Genomic DNA, 22515 nt, shown 5'->3' with positions numbered 1-22515 from the left:
ACCTCAAACTCTTGAGCTCAGCAATTCTCTTGCCTCAGCCTCCCAAGTATCTGGGACTATAGGCACCTGCCACAACGTCCAGCTATTTTTATTTTTATTCATTTATTTATTTTGAGACAAAGTCTTACTTTGTTGCCCTGGGTAGAGTGCCATGGCATCATAGCTCATAGCAACATCAAACTCTTGGGCTCAAGTGATTCTCTTACCTCAGTCTCCCAAGTAACTTGGGACTACAGGCGCCCACCACAATGCCTGGCTATTTTTAGAGATAGGGTCTCACTCAGGCTGGCCTCAAACCCATGAGCTCAGGCAATCCACCCACCTCAGCCTCCCAGAGTGCTGGGATTATAGGCATGAGCCATCGTGCCCAGTCCTCAAGATCTCACTTTATCCTCACATCCAAGCCAAAAGGCAAAGATTATCACTGAGGTCCAGAGAGACGAAGTCACTTACACACATAGTTATTAGGTGGCTAAGTCAGAATTTGAAGCTCAGTGTCTGTGATTCCTGAACTGATTTTCACTCCTCCATTCTGGGCCTTTCCAACCTTAACAGCCCTAGCTACTGTCCCTCCTAAGCTCTGGTGGGTGCCCACGCTCCTCCCCACAACAGTCACCCTTCTGCTCTTTCCAAAAACTAGAACTAGATGCCCCCAGACAAGCAAGAGCCAAGTGGCATGGAACAGAGCATCCCACAGTCTCCTCCTTTGCCTGGTGAACCTTGCTATTGACATGTCCTCAAAGCACAGTGGCTGGTAATCTTGTCACTGAGCTGACTACAGGGAAAAGTTAGAGTATCAAAGAAAGGACTGGGTCCAGTGGTTTCTTTGTAGCCTTGCTCCAGCACCAAGCAGGCCCTTAGGGGATGCTGGGAGCTCCTTTTCCTCAGCTTCTGCCAGGAACTGGCCTCTCCTGCTGGAGAGTGGCCAGGGAAGCTGATCCTCACCATCCCACAGCATTCAGGTCAGGCTTGGTGGAAAAATAGTCTGGGGGTGGTGGTGGAACTTACGACTTTCTCAAATTCACCTCAAATAGCCTACTGAATGGAAGAAAGTCACGAGCAACCCGTCCCCATGCCGACCCCACCCTGTACCCCACGGGCACCTGGAGCATCGCCTGGGGCTCAGCACCCTCCTCAGACACGTGCACTCGGGCCCGGCCACTCCGTTCGTTGTCCCGTATGCCCTTGGACACCTGTGTGGCCTTCAGTCTTTCAAATCGGCTGCTGCCAGAACCGCACCACTGGTAGATGTCCTGGAAGACAGAGACCCCAGTAAGTCAGGGTCCCCCCTGCCCAGCAACAGGCCTGGGAGGACACTGCGGGGTGTATGTACACAAGCTCGCCTTGCTCTGTGCTGGGCAGGTGAGGGTTTGCACATGTGCACTGCCCATGTACAATAAGTGTGACCCCTCCCACCAGGAGATGTGAATCTATGTCTGGGGATGTGTCTTTTTTCATAGGTACAACCACATCTAGAATGTACCGGAAAATGTTTGCCTGCTGAGGGGAATGTGAACTAGAACAACCACTTTGGAAAACCATTCAGCCACAGCTACCAAAGCTCAATGTACCTGATACCTTACTCAGACACCGGAAGGCCTGAGCGAGAATGTTCAAAGTACACTACTCATAACAGCCCAAATCAGAAACCCCCCACGTGTGCAGCAACGTCATAAAGGATAAATTGTGGCACACCCACGCAAATGAATGTTAGGAAGCAAGGAGAATCCACAGCTAAATGGAACAGTGTGGAGGAGTCTTGGAAATGTAATGCTGAGCGAGAGAAGTCAGACAGAGTAAGGGTCCACGGTGGTTCAGAAACAGGCAAAACTAATCTCTGCTACTGAGAAAGTTCAGGGTAATGGCTGCTCTTGGAGTGAAGGGACCAGAAGAGGGAAACAGGGGCCCTTCTGGAGGGCGGGGTTGGTGAGGTTCTGTTTCTTGATTTAGTGTGACATGGGCGTTTTCATGCTGTGAAATCCACAGAGCTGCACACTCAGGATTCACACTTTGCTGTGTGCCTACTATATACTAATAAAAATATTACACGGTGTCATTGTGTGCCTACGTCTGCGTGGACAGTATACACATACCACAGATACATATGCACAGGAGGTGTGGGCTAGAATGCCTGGCCATGTCCATTTGCAGGTCTGTGCTCACACTAATTTTTTTTTTTTTTTTTTTGAGGCAGAGCCTCAAGCTGTCCCCCTGGGTAGAGTGCCGTGGCATTACAGCTCACAGCAACCTTCAACTCCTGGGCTCAAGCGAGTCTCCTGCCTCCACCTCCCAAGTAGCTGGGACCACAGGCGCCCACCACAACACCCAGCTATTTTTTGGTTGCAGCCGTTGTTGTTCAGTGGGCCCGGGCTGGATTCAAACCTGCCAGCTCCGGTGTATGTGGCTGGTGCCTTAGCCGCTTGAGCCACAGGCACCGAGTCTCACACTGATTTTTGTGGTGTGTACAAAGCATCACACATCTATAAGGTCTCTAGGGAAGTGCCTTCCACACACATTGACATAAAAGGTGCATGGGCAACTACATGTATGATATACACACATGTGAGACCTTGAACAACACACTCAAGTCTACATGTGTGGGCATTCACTATGGTACATATGTCCATGCCAGGCAGGCAAAAGCCTATAGTTTTTACTTAGCATGGCTGCTAAGAATTTAAAAGCAAGTGACTATAAGTAAAAAGGTACCCAAAATATGTGTATGAACAGAACGCATCAGGAAGTCTATATGTCAATCAAAGTCCAAGTACACTATGCATCTGGTATGCCCTTGAGGTCTGTGCGTGACAAGCTTGAGTCTACCCATGTGGGAGCCTATGAACACCAGAAATATCTGTACCTGGGGCTCTGTCTGACTCACACAAAGTGCATAGGACCCCTGTAGCTTGCCCCGCCCGTGTTTATGCATGTTCATGAGAGTGTACCCATGTGCCCGGAGTCAGGCCCTACCAGACCAGGAGCACCCCAGTGGCCCTGGGAAAAAACAAGGCAGGACTCACGTTGCCCAGATCCAGGATGAAACAGTCACCATTGTTGAAGCTCTCCCAGGACACAGGCACCTCAGTGGCACGGACCACACGCCGCCCTTTGACCTGGAAGAGTCTCTGCACCACCACCTCATTGGGTACCACGTGCTTGAATCCCGATGCCACGCCTCCTTTCTGTTGGGTCAAGGAGACAGTGTTAGTTGAGTAGAGAGGGTCCAGAGAAGCAGATACAGGGGAAGGGATAGGATGGATGTAAGGGAAATCCTGGCCTCTGGACTAGAGGCCTTCCAGCAACATAGTAATTCTCAGTTCACTCAGGACTTTCGACCCACCATCTTGTTTGAGACTGGGACATTGTTATGCACATTTCAAAGAAGGAAACAGAAATTCAGAAAAGGAAGAAAATTTGTCCAAGGCCACACCAGTGAAAAGTAACAGATTCCCTACCCACTGCATCTTACTGTCACTCCTTTGAATCTCAATTCCACTAACAAAGACTCGTGGAGCTACTTCCCTGAATCAAAGAACTGCAAATGTTCCTTTCTCAAAACCAGTATTTCCCAAGAGACATTCTAAGATAGTCTGCAATTGGGCACGGAAAGAGTTCCATGACTATTACACAACCTATATAAGCATAATAAAGACTCCAGCAAACAGGCAGCACCTGTGGCTCAGTGGGTAGGGCACCTGCCCCATATACCGAGGGTGACAGGTTCGAACCCAGCCCCAGCCAGCTAAAACACCAGTGGCAACTGCAATAAAAATAGCCAGGTATTGTGGTGGGTACCTGTAGTCCCAGCAACTCAGGAGGCTGAGGCAAGAGAATCACCCTAGCCCAAGAGCTGGAGGTTGCTGTGAGCTGTGAGCTGTGAGGCCACAGCACTCTACTGAGGGTGACAAAGTGAGACTCTGTCTCTAAAAAAAAAAAAAAGACTCCGGCAAATCCTTTGGTGAATACATCCCTTGACTTTTGTTTTACATAGTATTTCTCTACCTTGAATCAAGAACTACTGTTCTCTACCACATTCTCCCTTTAGCTCAAGTGTTCTTTGAGAAATGCAAATCCAAATCTTTCCCATCCTTTGAGGCCTTCTAGGAAGTCATTTTGGACTGCTCCAGCCCACACCACCCATCTCCTTAGTCCTAGGATTGCAGCAAATCTCACCCAGCTATGCCTTCAGAGGCAGATGTGAGTAAGCGGTAGCTGCTCTGCCTCGATAGTGCTGGCTGACTGACTTTGGGCAAGTGTCTTGCCCTTTCTGAGCCTCAGGACTCTCCTTTCTGAAATGGAGACAAAACCTCCTGCTCTGCCACTCTCTGCAATGGAGCAGTCCCCAGCCCAACGCTGAAAAGGTCCTTCTATAGTACCCCAGTTTACTCAACATAAGCTGAAGCCCAGAGAAACTAATCATAATTTTGGAGGGCAGGAAAAAGGGAGCCAGTTTAAACTGGGCCCCATTACATCCACCCCTAGTAAGCAACAGATAAGTGTGCATGAAATGATTCTGCCCACTGTGCTGGGTGTCTGCACAAATCTTCTGTGAAGGAGGTATTATTATCCCCATGTCACAGATGAGGAAAGTAGGGCCTGTCGGTGGAGGGATTTGCCCTAAATCTTATGGGTGGTAGATGGTGGAGCTAGAATTCAAACCCAGGTATGTCTGAATCTGTAAGTCCCCCAATATCAGGTTTACTTAGGGCAAAGGTCACTAGGGTCAAGAAGAACAGGAGGGGGAAACAAGCCACTGTTCAGAGCCATCTTTTAGTGAGTAGAAATGCATTTTTCTAGGGACAGATGCAAAGGTTCACACCTATAATCCTAGCACTCTGGGAGGCCAAGGCGGGTGGATTGCTTGAGCTAAGGAGTTTGAGACCAACTTTAGGTAGGCCAGGGGCAGTGGCTCACACCTGTAATCCCAGTACTCTGGGAGGCCAAGGTGGGTGGATTGGCTGAGCTCACGTGTTTGAGACCACCCTAAGCCAGAGCGAGACCCTGTCTCTAAAAACAGCCGGACACCATGGCGGGAGCCTGTAGTCCCAGCTATTCGGGAGGCTGAGGCAAGAGAATCTCTTGAGCCCAAGAGTCTGAGGTTGCTGTGAGCTGTGATGCCATAGCACTCCACCGACGGTGACAAAGTGAGATCTCTGTCTCGAAAAAAAGAAAAAAGACCAGCCTGAGCAATAGCGAGACTCCATCTCTACTAAAAATAGAAAAACTGAGGCAAGATGAGCACTTGAGCCCAAGAGCTTGAAGTTGCTGTGAGCAGGATGCCAGAGTGAGACGATGTCTCCAAAAAAAAAAAAAAAAGCATTTTCCTGGAGCAGGTAGTTGGAGCGCCCTCTGGTGTTCTTTCTTGGTCTTAGCAAAAGGGCTTTACAGAGCTGCTTCGGGCTTGGGAGGGTAGTGGGTCTTTCTGCCCTGCTTCAAGGGCCCTTCAAAGGAAGCTGTGGTTTGGCCACTCTGTATGAACTACCTCAGTGTAGAGCCGAGGCTTCCACTCCTGACTTCGCCACCCACAACTAACAGGACAGTAACTGCTGCCAACATTTGGGAAGAGTTGAATTTGGGTCCCAGGGTGAGAAGCCAGGTCTGAGGGGCCTCAAGGGCTGGATGGTCCTGATGCCAAGGATCTGAGTGCAAAAGACATAGGTCAGGGCAGTAGAGGGGAAGTACACAGAGACAAGAAGGTCCTAAGAGTGATGTAACCAAGTCTGGTTGGGAGCAGGTGAGGAAGAGCAGCCAGGGAAGACACTGCTATGCCCTGCACTCACCTGTGCTCACCTGTAATGACCACAGTGGCTACCACTCACTGGGACACCTGCTTTACATGTGCAGACTGCAGTCCTGACAACAAGCTCCTGAGACAGGAACTCACCATCCCATTTCACAAGCAAAGAAACTAAAGTGTAGAGTGGTTCAGACTATGCCCAGGGCCCCAAGGACTGGGCCTTACACATCTGCCAGTCCAGGAATTCCTGGGTGCCTATGGGGCAGCCCTGGCTGTGGGGAAGAAATTCTCAGGACCCTGACAAAAGGACAGCTAGTTGATAGACAGAGAAAGATAGCAAGCCAGAAACCAACTGCATGATTACAGCAACAACCTTTCCATACTCATGTAAATCCTTACAACCCTAACAAAAACACAGCCATCCTTCCTCGGAGAATGGCTACTGATAGAAAGCAGGTCAGAAACCAAATGGCATGGTCACAGCAACTCACTCCCCATCCCCTTGAAAGGCTTCAAGGCCGGTGTTCCTGGGAAGCATCAGGACCTCCTACCCTGGTCCTGGCTGGCACTAGAGATAAGGCCTTCCTGCAAGATTAACAGCTTTTGTGGCAGGCAGTAAAGTGTAAAATCAGTCTGGGATACAAAATCATTCACTCTGCAGGAAAGATGACTTCCCTCACCTCTCACGACCCCTCCTACACTAATAAAAACTACACTAATAAAAGCCCCTTAAAACTATATGAGCTGGGCTGACTTCTGGTCAGACTCCATTCTGCCCCTTTAAAATAAAGCCTATCCTCAATCCCTGGATTGGCCTCCTCTCCTTCTTGTGGACCCTGGGTAAACTAACCCTAAACCTCTCACTGACCAGTGACTTCATTCAGCTGAATGTAAAGAGAGTGGATCAGAAAACCTTTTTCAAAAGGTGCTACAAGGACCTACTCACCATTTCAATGGATTCCTCAGAGACAAGGAAATGAGGAAACAGGAGGAAAGAAAGATCATTAAGTTTTTTTATACACCTCTAAAATATTTTACTCTTTCAAGTCTGCCTTTCATTTTTGTTATTTAAAAAAAAATTTTAAAAGGTGGCACCCATACCTCAGTGGGTAAGGTGCCTGCCACATACACCCAGGCTGACAGCTTCGAAATAACAAAAAACATTTTTTTAAGGCAAAGAGTTGCCTTATATCATAAATCTCCATTCTCAGAACTTCTCTGTATATTTATTTATAAAATAAAAAAACACAAAAGCCACTTTCCAAATGGAAGGGATATATCTTCAGGGAGAGAGAAAAAAATTAACCACCATTTGGTATATCATCTCCAACGGTAGAATCAAAGGGGCAGGGATCTATCTTTCTATAAAATATTTGATATTTTACAATAAGCTTATATTACTCTTACATTCAGGAGCAAAGAAAAAAACCATAAAGATTTACATGAAAAAATTTTAAACTGCCAGGCAACGCCTCTGGCTCAAAGGAGTAGGGCACCAGCCCCATATGCCAGAGGTGGTGGGTTCAAACCCAGCCCTGGCCAGAAACTGCAAAAAAAAGAAAAAAAGAAAAAAAATTTTAAACTGCTTATAAAACAAAGAAAAATAAATTGATCAGGGTTAGTCCCCTCCCCTTTCAAAACTCAGAGTTCTTTATCTAAGAAATAGGAGGGGCTAAAGTGATTCAATGGTTTCCAATTGTGTTCCTTGGGTTCCCAGGTTCCTAGGACTCTGCCCAGCCCAGATTCTATTTGAACAAAAGGTTTCAAATAACCCAGCCTCAGGGGGTCTTCAGGGTTCAGTCTGAAAATAGAAGGTGGGAGGAAAATAGAAGGTGGGAGGAAAATATAAGGTGGGAGAAGGAAAAGGAGAGAGAAAGGGATTCTGAACCCTGTAACAGTGAATGAATTTAAGGCTTTGAGGGTCGCAGAGTACAGGGCCCCACACTGGCCCTTTCTAGTGGCTCCCTGTCCCTTCCTTGCCCTTTCTCACACTCTTGAGGGCAGAATTGGCTCAGAGGAAGAGGCTTTCACAGGAACAAGTCTTGCGTAACAAGCCCTGCTCCTGAGGGATCTATAATTGATGAGGGCACCAGGCCAAGAACCTTGGGCTGGACCTGCCGAGTGCGGGGGCAGCCTGAGGACTTGCAGAAGGTGTAAACAGGACCAGCCTTGAACCTCCCATTTCAACCAGGAGCCAGTGCCTTTCAGGACTGAAGGCCTAAATCTGGAGTACTCCTCAGAGTGTGGTCCAAGAACATCCCAGAAAATCACTGGGGGCTGGGGAAGCTTACTAAACAAGCAGACTCTACACCCCAGGCGAGCCAAGATCCAAGATCAGGAAGTCTTGAAATGTCTACTCTGAAGTAACTCTGTGCTAAGGCTCTTCACACCTGGGTTTAAATCCCAGTTCCATCATTTCCTAGCTGTGTGACCTTGGACATGTTGCTTAACATCTCTGCGCCTTAGCTTCCCTGTTTATCAAATGGTGCTAGTACTAGTAACCACCTCATAGGGTAAAAATGAGTTAAATGAGTAAAGTACCCAGAAGAGTCTCAGACACATAGCAAGCAATTTATATGTTCAATGAAAAGCATTTTCCTCCAGCTGTGTGAACTTTGCCATGATAGTTCACCGCACTGAGCCTCGACTTCCTCACCTATAAAATGGGAACATCGCCACCCACCCTGAAGGGATACAGTGAGGATTCAATGCAATACTGTAGTAAAGGCTTGATACATGGTAGCAGTTCTTATCATCTTCATTTACCCCTAAAGACTGGGGAGCTTGTCACCTGCTCTGCAACATTCTCTAACCTGGAAAATTGTCTTTCTTGTGTACAGGAGGAACGTTCATATTTGTGACAATGAGAGACTGTCAGGCTTAGCCTCTAAGAAATGGCTGACTGAGGCAAAAGAGATGAGCAAACCCTCAAGTCCTTGAGCTCCTTGAAGAGCTGAGCCCTCCCTGAGATTCCCCTATAACTCACCCCAGCCCCATGCACACACGGAGTGGCCTTTCCTGAGCCTGCCAGACTCCCCTACCCCTCAGGGCACTGTCAAGGGCAGGGACCTATCATTTTCACCTGGGCACCCAACACCCAACACCCAACCAAGAGCCTGCAGAGTTGGGGGAACAGAGGTCTGGATTTGAATGTGGCCTCTGTGACCTTTCTGAGCCTCCAGTCTCCTCCTCTGTAGAATGGAGCTCTAATTACCTCCCTCCCAGGAGAGATGTGAGGCGTCTTTCTTTATTTATTTTTGAGACAGCGTCTCACTTTGTTGATCTCGGTAGAGTGCCGTGGCATCACAGTTTGCAAGCAACCTCAAACTCTTGGGCTTAAGTGATTCTTTTGCCTCAGCCTCCCAAGTAGCTGGGACTACAGGCACCTACCACAACGTCTGGCTATTTTTTCAGAGATGAGGTCTCACTCTGGCTCAGGCTTGTCTTAAACTTGTAAGCTCAGGCAATCTACCCACCTTGGCCTTCCAGAATGCTGAGATTACAGGCGTGAGCTACTGCACCCGGCCAGATGTGAAGTTTATTAAGACGCACTCCCCTATGCCTGCCACATGGCAGCAACAGGCAGGCACAGGCCCTCAGTCAATATTTGCTGAATGAATGATGCATGGGAAGGTGTAAGAACACACGCCTAGAAGTACACAACTTGCCCAAAATCGACCTGAATTCCAATCTCCCTGATTCTTGGCCAAGTGCTCTGTCACTTCTTGCTCCAGGAGTTGTGAGAAGGCCTAGTCCTTCTCCAGCTCAGAGGCCTGGTCCCCAACATTTGCATCTCTCCTCCTGCAGGGTACAAAGGCCCCAGAAAGGGCTGTAGGAAGAAGGCAGAGCTGGACAGCTCAGCAGGAGGAGGTCAGCGAGAAGAGAAACAGGCAGACCAGGAGCTGGCTACCTTCCGGGCAATCCAGCTCAAACCTGCCCAGCCCCAGCTGCTGTTCCCAGGACACACCTTGCCCTTTGCTATCTGAGTCTCCCTGACACTGTCCCATCATTCAGTCCTTTGTACCTCACCCACGCAGATAAGGTCACTACTGCATTGACATAGAAGACCTAGAGGCCCAGAGAGGGACCGTGACAGCTCTAAGGTCACACAGTGCACCAGTGGCACAGAGAGGGCTTGAACCCTATCCTAGAACTCTGGTCATGAGAGGCATGTTGGTTTAGTGGAAAGAACACTTGGGGTCAGGAGATCTGGGTTCTTGTCCTGGGTCTGGCACCAACTCTGGGTGACTGGAGCCCAGTTACTTAAACCTCTCTGTGCCTCAGTTCCTCCTCCCTCTGTAAAAAGAGATTTAGATTCTGACATTAAGGTGCATTTGACTCTTAAAGCTTGACCCTTCCTATCCTTACCAGAGAGAACACCAGCTTTGCAAAACTAGAGCTTTCCCAGAGCCCTTCCAAGAAGCTAAGCCCTGTGCAAGGTATTTCCTAGCTATACTGTCACTAAATCTGCCCCCAGCCCTGTAGGGCAGGTAGGACTGGCTCTCATGTGACCAGAGAGGAAAGGGAAGCTCAAGAGTAGGGTTTTAGGGTAGGGATCAAGTGGTTTGCTGGATGTCACACAGTACATTAGGGTGCAGCCTCCTGAGTGTCCCAGCCTGGCTTTGCTCAGCCATACCTGGCTAGGACCTTGGAGAAAGAGCTATGTCTTGGCTAAGACTTTGAAGCCAAGAGGGGGGTTCTACTGAATAGAAAGAGGGATGTGACTAAGAGGGCCCTACCAAGTGCCTAACATGGGGTCTTTGATTGGCAGGGCCCTAAGAATTAAGGAGTGCAAGAACAGAACTCAGCCCAAGCCCTCTGGGGCCTGTGAGAAAGGCTGGGTTTCCACTTAGGAACCACTCCTAAGTGGGAGTGTTGCTGGGGCTAGGAAGATAGCACTACAAAGTTAGGGGGATTTTCTTTTCCCCATTTTAAAAAACCAGAGGCTCAGAAAGGGAGTGTGGTTTGTCCAAGGTCACACAGCTGGAAAAGGCCCAGAATTTAAACCCAGTGTTGGTTGACTCCAAAGCCTGACCTCTGACCTGCCTATCCATCACCCCACAAGGCCAAAAAAGCAAGTGAGCCCTGTTAATGGTGCATCTGTCTCTGTCACTCAACCAAGATGGGGGCCCAACCCACCTTGTACTTCAGGCCAGACTTGAAGTAGCCGAGGAAGGTGGCTGACTCGAAGCCCTGGACCTCCCGGTGCTGCACAGCCCGGCCATTCAGGTAGTCGTCCAACTGCACGGTAAAGATAGCGGCCGCTCCGCTCTCATCCTGGCTGCACTCGTTGCCTAGGGAACATCAGAGTGGCATGAGCCTGACTTTCCAAAAGTGGTTCCGGGTCCCTGGGGAGGAGCAGAAGGAGCCTCGAGCATTGCTCTAGCCTAGCTGTGGAAGTGGGGCAAGCCTCTGTCTTCCGTGAGCCTCGGTTAATGCATCTGGATAATAGGACAGTAGACCTTATCTTCCCTCTAAAGGTCCTCTCAGCTCTGACACATTCTCCTTCACTCACTCTCAGCCCTCCCGAGCATGAACTCAGGACTGGGAGTCTACTCAATCCACATCATATTAGGAAACTGAGCCTCAGTAAAGGGACAGGACTCTAAGATCCTAACTCTGAAGGGCAAACTGGAGTAACTGGAATGGGCCCAGGGAAGCTGTGGAGGGGTCCAGGGCTCCCTAGTCACCCCCAGTAACTTGTATAACCCTTAGAACATTCCTGGGAGAGGTAGTGCACCTCTATAACCATGTCCACTCCACAGAGACACTGAGTGACCTGCTAAAGGCAGATGATGGGTCACGGGCAGAGCTGGGGTCTGAACTCAGCAAGGCTGGCTCTAAAGTGTGAGATCACTGGTAACTACTTGCCAAGGGCCTGGCACATACTTGGTGTTCAAAAATCAGTTCACTTCCTTGGCACTTCCTAGGGACTTCTGAGGGACCATAACTCAAAGGTCCCTGCTGTTCAGGGTAGAGGCCTAGGGCAGGGTTGGCCAGGGCGGCCTCACCCAGCCAGTAGTGGAGGTCGTACTGCAGATTTCCATTCCTCAGCTGCACCGTCTTCAGGATGACGTAGGCATCACCCGAGAAGAAGTCTCCATAGAGGTTGGTGGGCACGGGCACTAGGTCGAACTTCTCCACACGCCAGATCTGCAGGCCAGGCTCCTTCCCTGCCTTGAGGAACTCAGGGTGTTCCACCACCATGCTGCCGGGCTAGGGAGAGACGGGGCAAAGCCTGAGTAGGGCCCGGGTTCGGCAGGGAGAGACCCGGGGCACGAGGGAGGGTGGTTTCCAGCACCAAGAGCATCTCACTTGAGCCTCCTGCTCTCCCCATGCCCAAGGCGAACCCATCCCCTTCTGAACACTCCTGTCTCCATGAGTTAGCAAACAATCCCGTGCCTTGGCCAGCATCTGTCTCTTTTGCTCAGCTCCCCGATCTGCTTTTTTCTGGTGAAGGAGGGGACAGAGGGCTTTATCTCCCTGCTTCCTTCTCTTCTTGTTGCCAATTGGATATGACAGCTGAGGCACAGAGAGGTGAAGCAACTCTATCAGGGACCTAGCGTAGCAGGGACTGCCCCCGTCTCCAAGAGCACAAACTCTTGAGACGAAGAGTAAGTAGACCCCTCAGATGACAAAGGTGCATCTAGGGGCCCCCGAGGCTCAGCTTGCTTCCTTCCGACATCCTCAATGGTTCTTAGAAGTAAAGGGCCCTTTGAGAGCTCATCCAATCCCACACTGCAGATAGGGAAACTGAGGCCCAAAGAGGAGAGGGAACTGGCCCAAGGTCATGCAGCCTGTTTGCTTTTGCTCTCTGGAAATGGGAAGATTTCCCATGCCCCATTCACCCCCTATCATATCCCTAAGAAGGGTCTAGATGGCTGAGCCCAAGTGGCCTCCTGAGCTGTCTGCCTCCTCCCTCCTGCCCCACAGCTCCCCACCCCCAAATTCCATTTTTTTGAAAAGGTAGAGAGGACGCAGCCAGGGTCTGCAGGAGCCTTTTAGAGAGGAGGTGGTTAAGGATGGGGAAAGGCTGTCACACATGCACTGGGGTCGAGAGGGGCAGACGCAGGAGGGTTAGGCTGGAGTCCGAGGGCAGAAATCAGCAGGTACACGCAGGTCACCTCGGGCCGGAGGGGAGAGCTGGTAGGAGTGAAAGTCAGATGGGAGAAGTCAGAGAAATCAGATGGACAGAAGAACTCAGGCAGAAGGGTGACTAACAGGAGAGAGGAGAAGCAGCGGAATGGGGCAGCGGAGACGGCAGAAAGGGAGAAGAAAGGCAATGAGATAGGCAGACATACAAGAAAGAAACCGTGCAAGAAGAGGCAGAAACAGAAAAAAGGGAGAGAGAAGTCAAATGAGGCCAAGGGATCCGAAAGGAAGAAGAAAGCAGAACACAGGAGAGAAACCTGCAAGAGAAGAGGAGAAACTAGACAAGGCATTGGAGGAGCCAGGTGGCAGAGATGGGTAGACATCAGAAGGGAGCAAAGGAATAGAATCCGGCCAAGGTGAGGTTATAACTCTTGGGAGGGAAATAGCCAGGGCCCGACGCTCCCACCCCTCTCCGCGAAGAGACCCGAAAGCAGCCAGAGATACTTACAAAGCAACAAAACAGTTTTTCCATTCTAGACCTGAATTATTCCCCTTTTCCTAGCGCTGTATCTGCAAGAACTTACAATAGAGAGTTACTCCGGGAGCCCCGGGGCCCCCCGGGCACTCACCTGCGCCGTAGGCACCCGCCCCTGCGGCGCCTGCGCCTGGGCCGCCCCCCGCGACGCGGTGGCCGAGCGGGCGGGTGGCAACAGCGCGCACAGGGCCAGGACCAGCGCGCTGAGCAGCGCGAGCGCGGAGCGGTGCGGAGCCATGGCAGCTACAGCGGCAGCGCACCCAGTCGGCAGCCTCGACCTCTGGGTCGAGGATCTTAAGTAGCTGCCATCCCATCCCGCCCAAGCCGGGACCGCCCCTCGGGGAGGGCGCGGGGCGGGGATCTGTTCCGGATCTTTGAGACATCTGGGTTCCCTCCAAACCCACCCTCCCTACTGGGCGCGGCAGCCCCTGCACCCCACCTCCGGGTCGGAGACCCAGCATGGGGCCTGGCACACAGCAGACGCTAACTCAATGCACGGTAAATGGGCACATGCACCAACACAGCTGAGCCACCTGTAACCTTCTTCCTTCCTCCCACCTAACCAGCAAAAAAAAAAAAAAAAGGCACATAAACTAACATTTTTAAAAGACTTTCCACTAAGTGACACATCAATCAGAACATCCTTTTCAGAGTGGATACACCCCCTACCCATTATATGGAGGGTAAAACTGAATGCAGAGTGGTTAAGCAACTTGCACACAACTAGTAAATGGCACTGTCAGGATTTGAACTCAGGTAGTAGTGGGTCTGGGCGGAACCCTCACCTAAGCCGCAAGGCAAGGGGGGCTGGGCCTCATCCCAGCAAATGTAGCAAGCAGAACTCTAGACCTCTGGGATTGTTGCTTCTACCTTACCCAGTACAGCCTTTCCTTCCTTCTTTTTGGAGAAAAAAATGTTTTTAAATCTTAATTTTGACCAAAACATAAAGTCCCATTTCCCTCTCCCTAGGGGCAACCACTTCTATAAACATCTTTTAGCTGATGATTCAGGGTTTACCTCCAACAAGCCCCAGTTGCTTCTTAAAGTATTTTTCTTTTTTAAGTACTATCTGTTGACTCCCAGGGGTGGGGGGAGGAACAGAATTTGAGTGTCCTCCCCCACTCCCAGGCTCCTTCCTCATCCCTCTGCCTTCCAGCTAGAGATAGCCAATCTGTGGGCTAGAAGTGCTATTTAGGCTGGCCCAGGCCACTTCTCACCTCCACAAAGTTCCCTTTGCATCCCAGATCTTCCCTCCCCCTGCAGCTCCAAGCAGTGACAGTAAAGAGTTGAAGACCCTGTCTCCACTGTGCAGGGCTCCCTCCCACCCCCAATGTTTCAGTCTCCTCATCTATCAAATGGATAGATCAGTTGCTGGGGTCAGGGTCTATGCATGTGAAAATAGCACAGCTTGTAGCTGGGTACGTGTAAGTTTTCTGCCTAGCCCCACAAGAATCACCCATCTCAGCCCCTCCTAGAGCCCACCCTCTATTCAATCAGAGTGCTATTTATTCACCTTCACCCACTTACAACTTGCTCCACTGAAGGGGGAATGTGGGTCAGATAAAAGGCTAAGTGAGAGGGTAAGGATATTACCATCCACCTTAACCCATGTGTTGACTTCATTTTCAAATCCAGCCAGCTCACATCCAAGTGAAATAAAGGCCACGTTGCACACACAGAACCTGGACCCCAATTCCTTTCATCCACATCTCGGAATAATTTCTCATTTCTGGTCCTTAACCTCTCACTAAGGGAACCCAGTGAGGGAGGCATTATAAGGATAATAATCCTTTATAATGATATAAGAAAAATAGAAAGGGACTTGTAGCCTAGGCCTTGAAGGACTGAGAGGATGGAGTTTGGGAAGAAAAAGCATTCCAGGGGAGAGGACAACAGAGCAAAGGGCAGGCAAACACAGGCCACATCCAGTGATTAACCAGGAGTCCCCATCTGAAACACAGGAGCAAAAGGAGGCAGACAGGGTAGGGTGGCAAGGGTCACCCCGGCCTGTGTCCCACACTAAGGAAAGATCTGGAATGTTATCTTGGAGTCCCAGATGGGTGCCTGGTAAACCCAGACCTGGGCCGGCTGAACTTGGGGTGGCCTAAATTCAGAGAGCTCTCCCTGCCTCCCAGCCATTTGGAGGATGATTAAAAACCCCACAGCTACTATAGAGACACAGACCGGTTTCTCCTCACCTCCCTGGATAGCAACACTGGCCAAATTCAAGACACACAATGCAGCAACAGTTCCACTTCCTACAGAATTACTTAACAAAAGACACAGAAATATACGTGCAAGGATGTTCACTGAAGCATTGTTTGAGCGAAACTGGAAAGGACTCAAATATCTTGGTTAAATCAGTTATGGAGCCACCACACAATGGACCACTATGCAGCTGTGAGAAAGGAATGCGCTGGGTCTGCTTGTGCCTGGCACGTAGTAGGCACTCAGTAAACACCGGGAGACCTCCAGGTGCAGATAGGAAGTGCACAACAATGGCTATAGCACAGTCTCTCTCCTCCTTTTTAGAAGGTGTCTGTTTTTGCATATACCTGTACAAAAATCAGAGGGTGAACACCAAACTGTTAAGGCAGTTTGCCTGAAAGAGAGGAAGGGGGATAATTTCACTCTGGAACACTGCCATGGCTGCCTAAAGCTGGAGGAAGTGCCCAAACCACTGCAATTGGCATTAAGGAACTATTTAGGGTGTTGAAAATGTGCTAATACTGGATTATGGCGATGATTTATAGAACTAATTACCTCTATTAAAAATCATAGAATTTACAAAGGGTGATTCTTTATGGTATGTGAACTATACCCCAATATTATTATTGGCTGAAAAAATTGTAGAAAGCATTGCTGAAGGGTTTGAAACTTTACAATTGTATTTCCAATATCGTTTTATTTTGTTTTTTATAAAACACTAATCCAAAAATAATGTCTTTTAATAAAGTGTACTTATAGTGATGCCTGCTCATTAGACAATTTGGAAAATTCAAACAAATAGGAAAAAGAAATTTCCTCATCTGCCCAGCCTCCAGACTCGACCTGAGCCAAGCTGAGGTCAGTGTGGCCCCGACCTGCCCAGTTGGTGATTAACAGAGGGCTGCCTTGGTCCCAGGGGTCACAGACCACCCTGGTCCTCGAGTTAATGATCACAAAAGCTGTGCGATTTTTGTCTGCCATATCCCTGGAGCCTGGGTCCTTGGCACCAGAGAGCTACTGAACAGGCTGGTTCTCCCCTCTGAGATCCCTCACTATAGAATACAACTTTGAAGACCACCAGAGGGTCAGCAGTGTCTTACTCTGCTCCCTGCCCAGAAGAGGATGTATGAGTTGAGGAAAACTGGAAAAATCTGGTGCATGAGAAAGAGCCCCAGGTGGAAAGGAAGAATCCCATTTAATGCTAGGGCTGACTCTGTTACTGAATTCCTGGGTGACTTTGGACAAGTCACTGTTCCTCTCTGGTCCTCAGTGTATCCATATGCAAAACACAGGGTAGGGCCTGATGCTCTGACTCTAAGCCTCTTTCCTGGCCCCAGCACTTCCAGATTCTGATTATGTAAACAGAACCTATAAGTCTCTGAGCCTCAGGGTTCCCATCTGTAAAATGGGGGCAGGGCCTTGACCAGGTCACTCCAGGGGCCTCTGCCTTGAGGAAGGAGATGCTGCAGTCACCAACAGCAACATGCCACCTCACCTCTGGGCCCACACAGGAAAACTGAGACTCAGGGGGGTTCAGCTCACTCAACTGGAAAGAGGTGTTACTGAGATTCAAACACATGCCTGACTGGCTCCAAACCTGGCATCTGTCTAGGGAGACCAAGCAGGACTTCCTGGCATCACCTGGCCTGCAGCAGGGAGCAACCGAGTCTTTTCCAGGTAAAGGGCTGCAGCTGCTATTCCAGTCAAGCCCAAACCAAGCCTGTCAGCTAGGAGTCCGTGGGACAGCTGTCCTCACTACACTTTCCAGGCCAAGGAAGACAGTGGCACCAGGAGAGCCTTCTAGACCTTCCCACATGTAATGTGAGTGCCCAGGACAAAGGCATGTCTTAGGAAGATCTCCAGGCTGTGGTCACCAAGTGGAGGGCAGACTGGGGCATTTATACTCTGTGCCACCTGGACTCAGTATGTGAGTACATCCTAGTCTCTGCCTTTCTCTGCATCTCAGAGATCCCCTTGACCTCTGACCTTAGCTGCCCTGGGTCCTGCCCAGCACCATGCACATAGGAGGCAGCTTTTAGTGTCTGCCACAGGACCAAGCTGTACAGCCCACGTCCCTCAGGTGGGCACCTCGCTGCCCAGTAGTTGGACCCAGAACCTCCACAGATAGCTCCAGGCCCCCCTTCCCTCTGCAACCCGAGGCTATTCTATCTCTGTGGGCCTCTCAGGGCAGCTACCTCACCCTCTCCCTCTGGCCCTGGCCACAGTGTACAAAAGGCCTTGGCTGGGGTTGGAAGACACCACCCTGTTCTGTTCTCCTCACCCCAAACACTGTTGTTCTTGATTTTTCCAGGCATCAGGCCACTCGTGGGAAGCCCTCTCTCAGAGTCTATTTGCTTTTTGGCTCACTGCTGTTGTCTGGGTCCTCCCAGGAGCAGCCGCCCCTAGCCTGGGATTTTGCTAATTGGGACAATGGTCAGTAAACAGAGAAGCCAGTTATGAAACCCTGTGAAACTGGACAGGGTGGATAAGTGCTAGGGAGCCCTATGGGCTCAAAAGACCACAGGTGTTAGAATCTAGCTAACTCAGCTCCTGTGGCCAAGGCCTCAGTTTCCACATCTATAAATGAGGAGAATGGTATCTAGCTCATGGAGCAGTGAAAAGGCCGAGGTCCTGACATACAATAGGTGCCCCAAAAGTTAACACTCTTCTTCCCAGGCAGTCTGGTTTCCGTGCACAGAGGCCTGCATTTGGCACGTGCAGTGGTGGAGGAGAGTTCAGGGCTGGACTGTGTGACAAGGAGCAAGTTACCTTCCCTCTCTGAGCCTCAGGACCCTCATCTGTGAACAGGGACAGTGATGCCCCGCTGCAGGAGTTTTGAGGGGACGGAGTAAGACTGTTAGAGTGTGTTGCTCAGAACAGGATTTCTTAGCAGCAGTTCAGCTTCTCTTTTGTAGATGATGACACTATAAACAAGAGGGTGACTTTTCCAAGTCACAAAACAAGTCCCTAGAAGAGCAGATCTAGAACTCTGGTCTCTGGACAACCAGGCCAGAGCTGAGGCCCAGGTCTCCACGGCACAGCCAGGCTCCCCACCATGGCCAGCTGGGCCTCTGCTTTAGCGAAGTCCATCCTAGATATGGACAGTGGTTGGGGAGATGGCCAGTGAAACTTGGCTGAAGCCACCTCCAGGAGGCCAGCTATCACAGGAACCAAAGCCACTGGCTCTTTCCCAGCTTCCGGAGCCAAACTCACCTCGGGCTGAGACCCAGGGCAGGATGTAAGGAGGTGGCCTGGCTCTTCCGCTTCCTGACCCCAGGCCCTAGAAGCAGCCAGATTTGGCCACAGCATGAGCTTTGGGCCCTTCTTGCCAGGACCTACTTCAGCATAGTATCTCCCCTTCCAGCACCCCACAACTCACCCCTGAGGAGCCCAGGCATAAGCACAGGTCAGTAGCAAGACAAGGACGCCCAGTGGTAAACACTGTGACTGTGAAATCAGTAGAAGGCGTAGGGGGGATACACTCTCTCTCTGCAAATCTGTGGGGGAAGGCCGGGGCTATGATGCCCCAGCTCAAGCCAGAAAGAGCAGGTGAGGCCACAGGAGATAGCTGCCTGCTCCACAGAGGAAGGAGTTTCCAAGATAGAGAAAAACAGAGAACAACCTTCTGTGTGTGACTGGGGAAGGTTCCCAGAAGAAAAGCCTGGGTTTAAGTCCCTAATCTGTTCCCTACTAGCTATGCAGCTTTGAGCAAGTGATTCTGGCTCTCTCTGCCTCAGTTTCCCCATCTATAAAATGGGAATTATAATATCTTTACCTAGGCCAGGTATGGTGGCTCATGCCTGTAATCCTAGCACTCTAGGAGACAGAGGCAGGTGGACTGCCTGAGCTCAAGAGTTCGAGACCAGCCTAAGCTAGAGCAGACCCCATCTCTACTAGAAAAAAAAACAAATAGAAAAACTATACAGGCATTGCGGTGGCTACCTGCAGTCTCAGCTACTTGGGAGGCTGAGGCAAGAGGATCACTTGTGCCCAAGAGTTTGAGGTTGCTGTAAGCTCAGATGATACCACTCTACCCAGGGCAACAAAATGAGACTCTATCTCAAATTTAAAAAAAAAAAAGAAAATGGAAGGAAGCTGCTATTATTGTTACATGGGAGGCTTGGAAAAGTTTTTGTCTCTCTGAGATTCAGTTTCCTTATGTGTAAAATAGAGGTAAAAATGTCTTTCTGGAAGGCTAGTCCAGAAGATTAAAGGAGACCATAATGTGAAGGATCCTATGACCATGCCTTGCACAAAATAAATATTCACATTTGCTGGTTTCCAAAAGCAGGGTCTCAAAGAGATACCTGCACACCCATATTCACAGCAGCACCACTCATGATAGCTGAAACATAGAAGCAACCCAAGCGTCCACCAACAGGTGAACAACGGGTAAGGGAGTATGGTCTACGTAGCCTTAAGAAGGAAGGGAATTCTCCAATAGGTTGCAACAGGGATGAACCTTGAGGCCATTATGCTCAGTGAAATAAACCAGTTACAAAAAGACAAATCCTGTAGGATTACAGAGGTACCTAGAGCAGTCAAACTCATAGAGAAGGGAAGTAAAATGCTGGCTGCTGGGATGTGAGAGGAGGAGGAGGGGAGAATGTGGAGTTACCATTTAATGGGGACAGAGTTTCAGTTTTTCAAGAAGAGCTCTGGAGACTGGTTGGTGGTGATGGTCATACAACACTATGAATGTGTTTCTTACCATAAAACTGTACTCTTAAAAGTAGCTAAATAGTAAAATATATGTTATGTATATTTTGCCACAATTAAAAATATTGGAGGAGAATATGCTGATTTCTTTCCCCTTTTACTGAGAGATAAGGAGCTGCCCAGAGGTGAGGCAGCACAGAGGACTCAGGTGACAAGCAAACCAGCCCATCTCTAAGTACATTCAGGCCCAGGGACTCAAGGATGCTGAAAGACACAGTAAACGGTAAACAACATTTGTGCATCTGGCCAGGATCCCCTCCTGCCTATCTGGAGACCAAGTGCCTCCTTCACTGGGATCCATCCTCCTGGGGTGGTGGAAGCTTCCCTAGGACCATTGTAGTCCCAGTGGGAACAATGCTGTAGGATATCAGAGGAGGCTGTCATTGACCCTTCTGCTGCTGGGTTTAAATGAAGTCGTTTTCTGTCCCCAAGCCCCCCACAGCCAACCACAGCCAAGATTTCCTCCTTGCTAGACACTGTCAGGAAGTGAAAGCCTATGGCAGGCAGAACTCTGAGAGAGACAGGAGGGGGCAGGTGTGGGGACAGGCAAGAGACAACAGATACCAGGAGTCTCCCTGAGCCAAGATACCAAAAATGACCAACAGAGATGAGCAAACTTCTGACCAAAAGAACACAGGGCAATGTGTGTCTGGGGATGAATTTAGATAGAGTCTCAATCCTCACCACCAGGGGAGTTGGGCCAGTGGCACTTCCTGTGGCACTCAATTTCTTTCCCCATAAAATGATGTAAGTGGGGTGTATGACAGGATTGAGGGAGCAGCAGTGCCCACTTACTATAACAGCCAAAGATGATCCCCCAGCATGTGTCTGGACCCTACACACATACAACTTACTGGCCCCCACACCCAGCCTGGACCTCTACCCATTTGTCTTTGGCTACAAGGCAGGGAGAGCTGGAGGGTTCCAACCAAGGCCCAGAGGCCTGGGGTGGTGGCAGGCACCAGGGATGGGGACACATGTCGGTAGAAGGTCTCATGCCCACATCTAAAGTGTTAGCCTTGCCTCTCCCCTTGGGTAGCCTCTAAAGGCTACCCAAGCCTCTCCATGAGTCTCTCCTTATGACATCTACTCTCTGAACTTGGCCTCTTGTGCCCTACCCCAAAGAACAAGGGCTCAGGATCCCAGTCCTATCACTTCCTAGGAGTGTGATGCTGAGAAAGGGACTTAACCTCTCCAAGCTTCAGTGTCTTCAGATATAGAATGACCAGATTCTCTCACAGGCTCATCAGAGCTTGATACTGGTAAAAATGAGTTAGAGAAAAACTTCAAGGGGGAAATGTAGGTCAGAAAATATAGTTGTCCCTACCTGTGGGAGACTGCTCCAAGCACCTCCCTCATATGCCAAAATCCCATGATATTATGCGCCATTATATAAAATGACATAATATGGTGTTTGCATATAACCCTATGGACATCCTCCTGTATAATTTAAATCTCTCATGATTACTGGTAATACCTAACACAATGTAAGTGCTATGTTAATAGTTGTTATGGTGTATTTTTAAAATTTGTTATTTTTATTGTTGTACTGTTTTTTTTTCTTTCTTTCTGAATATTTTCTTTTTTCTTTTTTCTTTTTCTTTTTTTGTGAGCCAGAGTCTTAATTTGTCACCCTCAGTAGAGTGCCACGGCATCACAGCTCACAGCAACCTCAAACTCTTGGGCTTAAGTGATTCTCTTGCCTCAGCCTCCCAAGTAGCTGGGAGTGCAGGCGCCCACCACAACACCTGGCTATTTTGTTGTTGTTGTTGCTGCAGTTGTCATTGCTGTTTAGCAGGGCCAGGTTGGGCTCAAACCTGCCAGCTTCAGTGTATGTGGCCAGTGCCCTAGTCACTGAGCTACAGGCACTGACCCTGAATATTTTCCATTTGTGGTTGGTTGAGCCACAGAAAAGGTACACAGAGGGCCAACTGTACAAAGTACCAGACTGGCAGATCCAATGTATAACATGAGGACTTTAGGAAATAAAATTGTACTGTATTTTGGGATTCAATGCTAACTGAGTAGATGTTAGCTATCCTTGCTACCAAAGTAAAAAAAAAAAAAAATGGATAGCTATGTGAAATGTTGAACAGGTTCATTTTCTTCACTGTAGTAGCCTTTTTACTATTACATACATATCCTATAATATCATGTTATATACCTTAAGTATACACAAAACAATTTATTTTTTATTTTTTTAATTAATTTACTTTTTTTGAGA

The 22515-nt window shown here is 49.3% G+C and overlaps 1 protein-coding gene across 2 annotated transcripts in view; it reads right to left on the bottom strand.

Annotated features, from left to right (window-relative positions):
* The window catches only part of GSN (gelsolin), a 63803-nt gene that overhangs the window by 15453 nt on the left and 25835 nt on the right, over positions 1-22515 (bottom strand). The window contains exons 1-5 of one of the 2 annotated variants that reach the window (XM_012802391.1): positions 13459-13658; positions 11749-11953; positions 10877-11031; positions 3021-3182; positions 1104-1253 (exon numbers count right to left, since the gene is read on the bottom strand). In XM_012802391.1, coding sequence (XP_012657845.1) covers positions 1104-1253; positions 3021-3182; positions 10877-11031; positions 11749-11953; positions 13459-13602 — 816 coding nt within the window. In that variant the 5' untranslated portion in view covers positions 13603-13658. Of the gene's footprint in view, positions 1-1103; positions 1254-3020; positions 3183-10876; positions 11032-11748; positions 11954-13458; positions 13659-22515 lie in introns of those variants that run through there. The other variant, XM_012802392.2, reaches the window with a different exon arrangement.

This window comes from Otolemur garnettii, unplaced genomic scaffold (genome assembly GCF_000181295.1).
Source record: "Otolemur garnettii isolate 467f Iridium unplaced genomic scaffold, OtoGar3 scaffold00014, whole genome shotgun sequence".
NCBI lineage: Eukaryota > Metazoa > Chordata > Mammalia > Primates > Galagidae > Otolemur > Otolemur garnettii.
The sequence above is the reverse complement of the archived record's forward strand: the minus strand, read 5'-3'. Positions and strand labels throughout refer to the sequence as shown.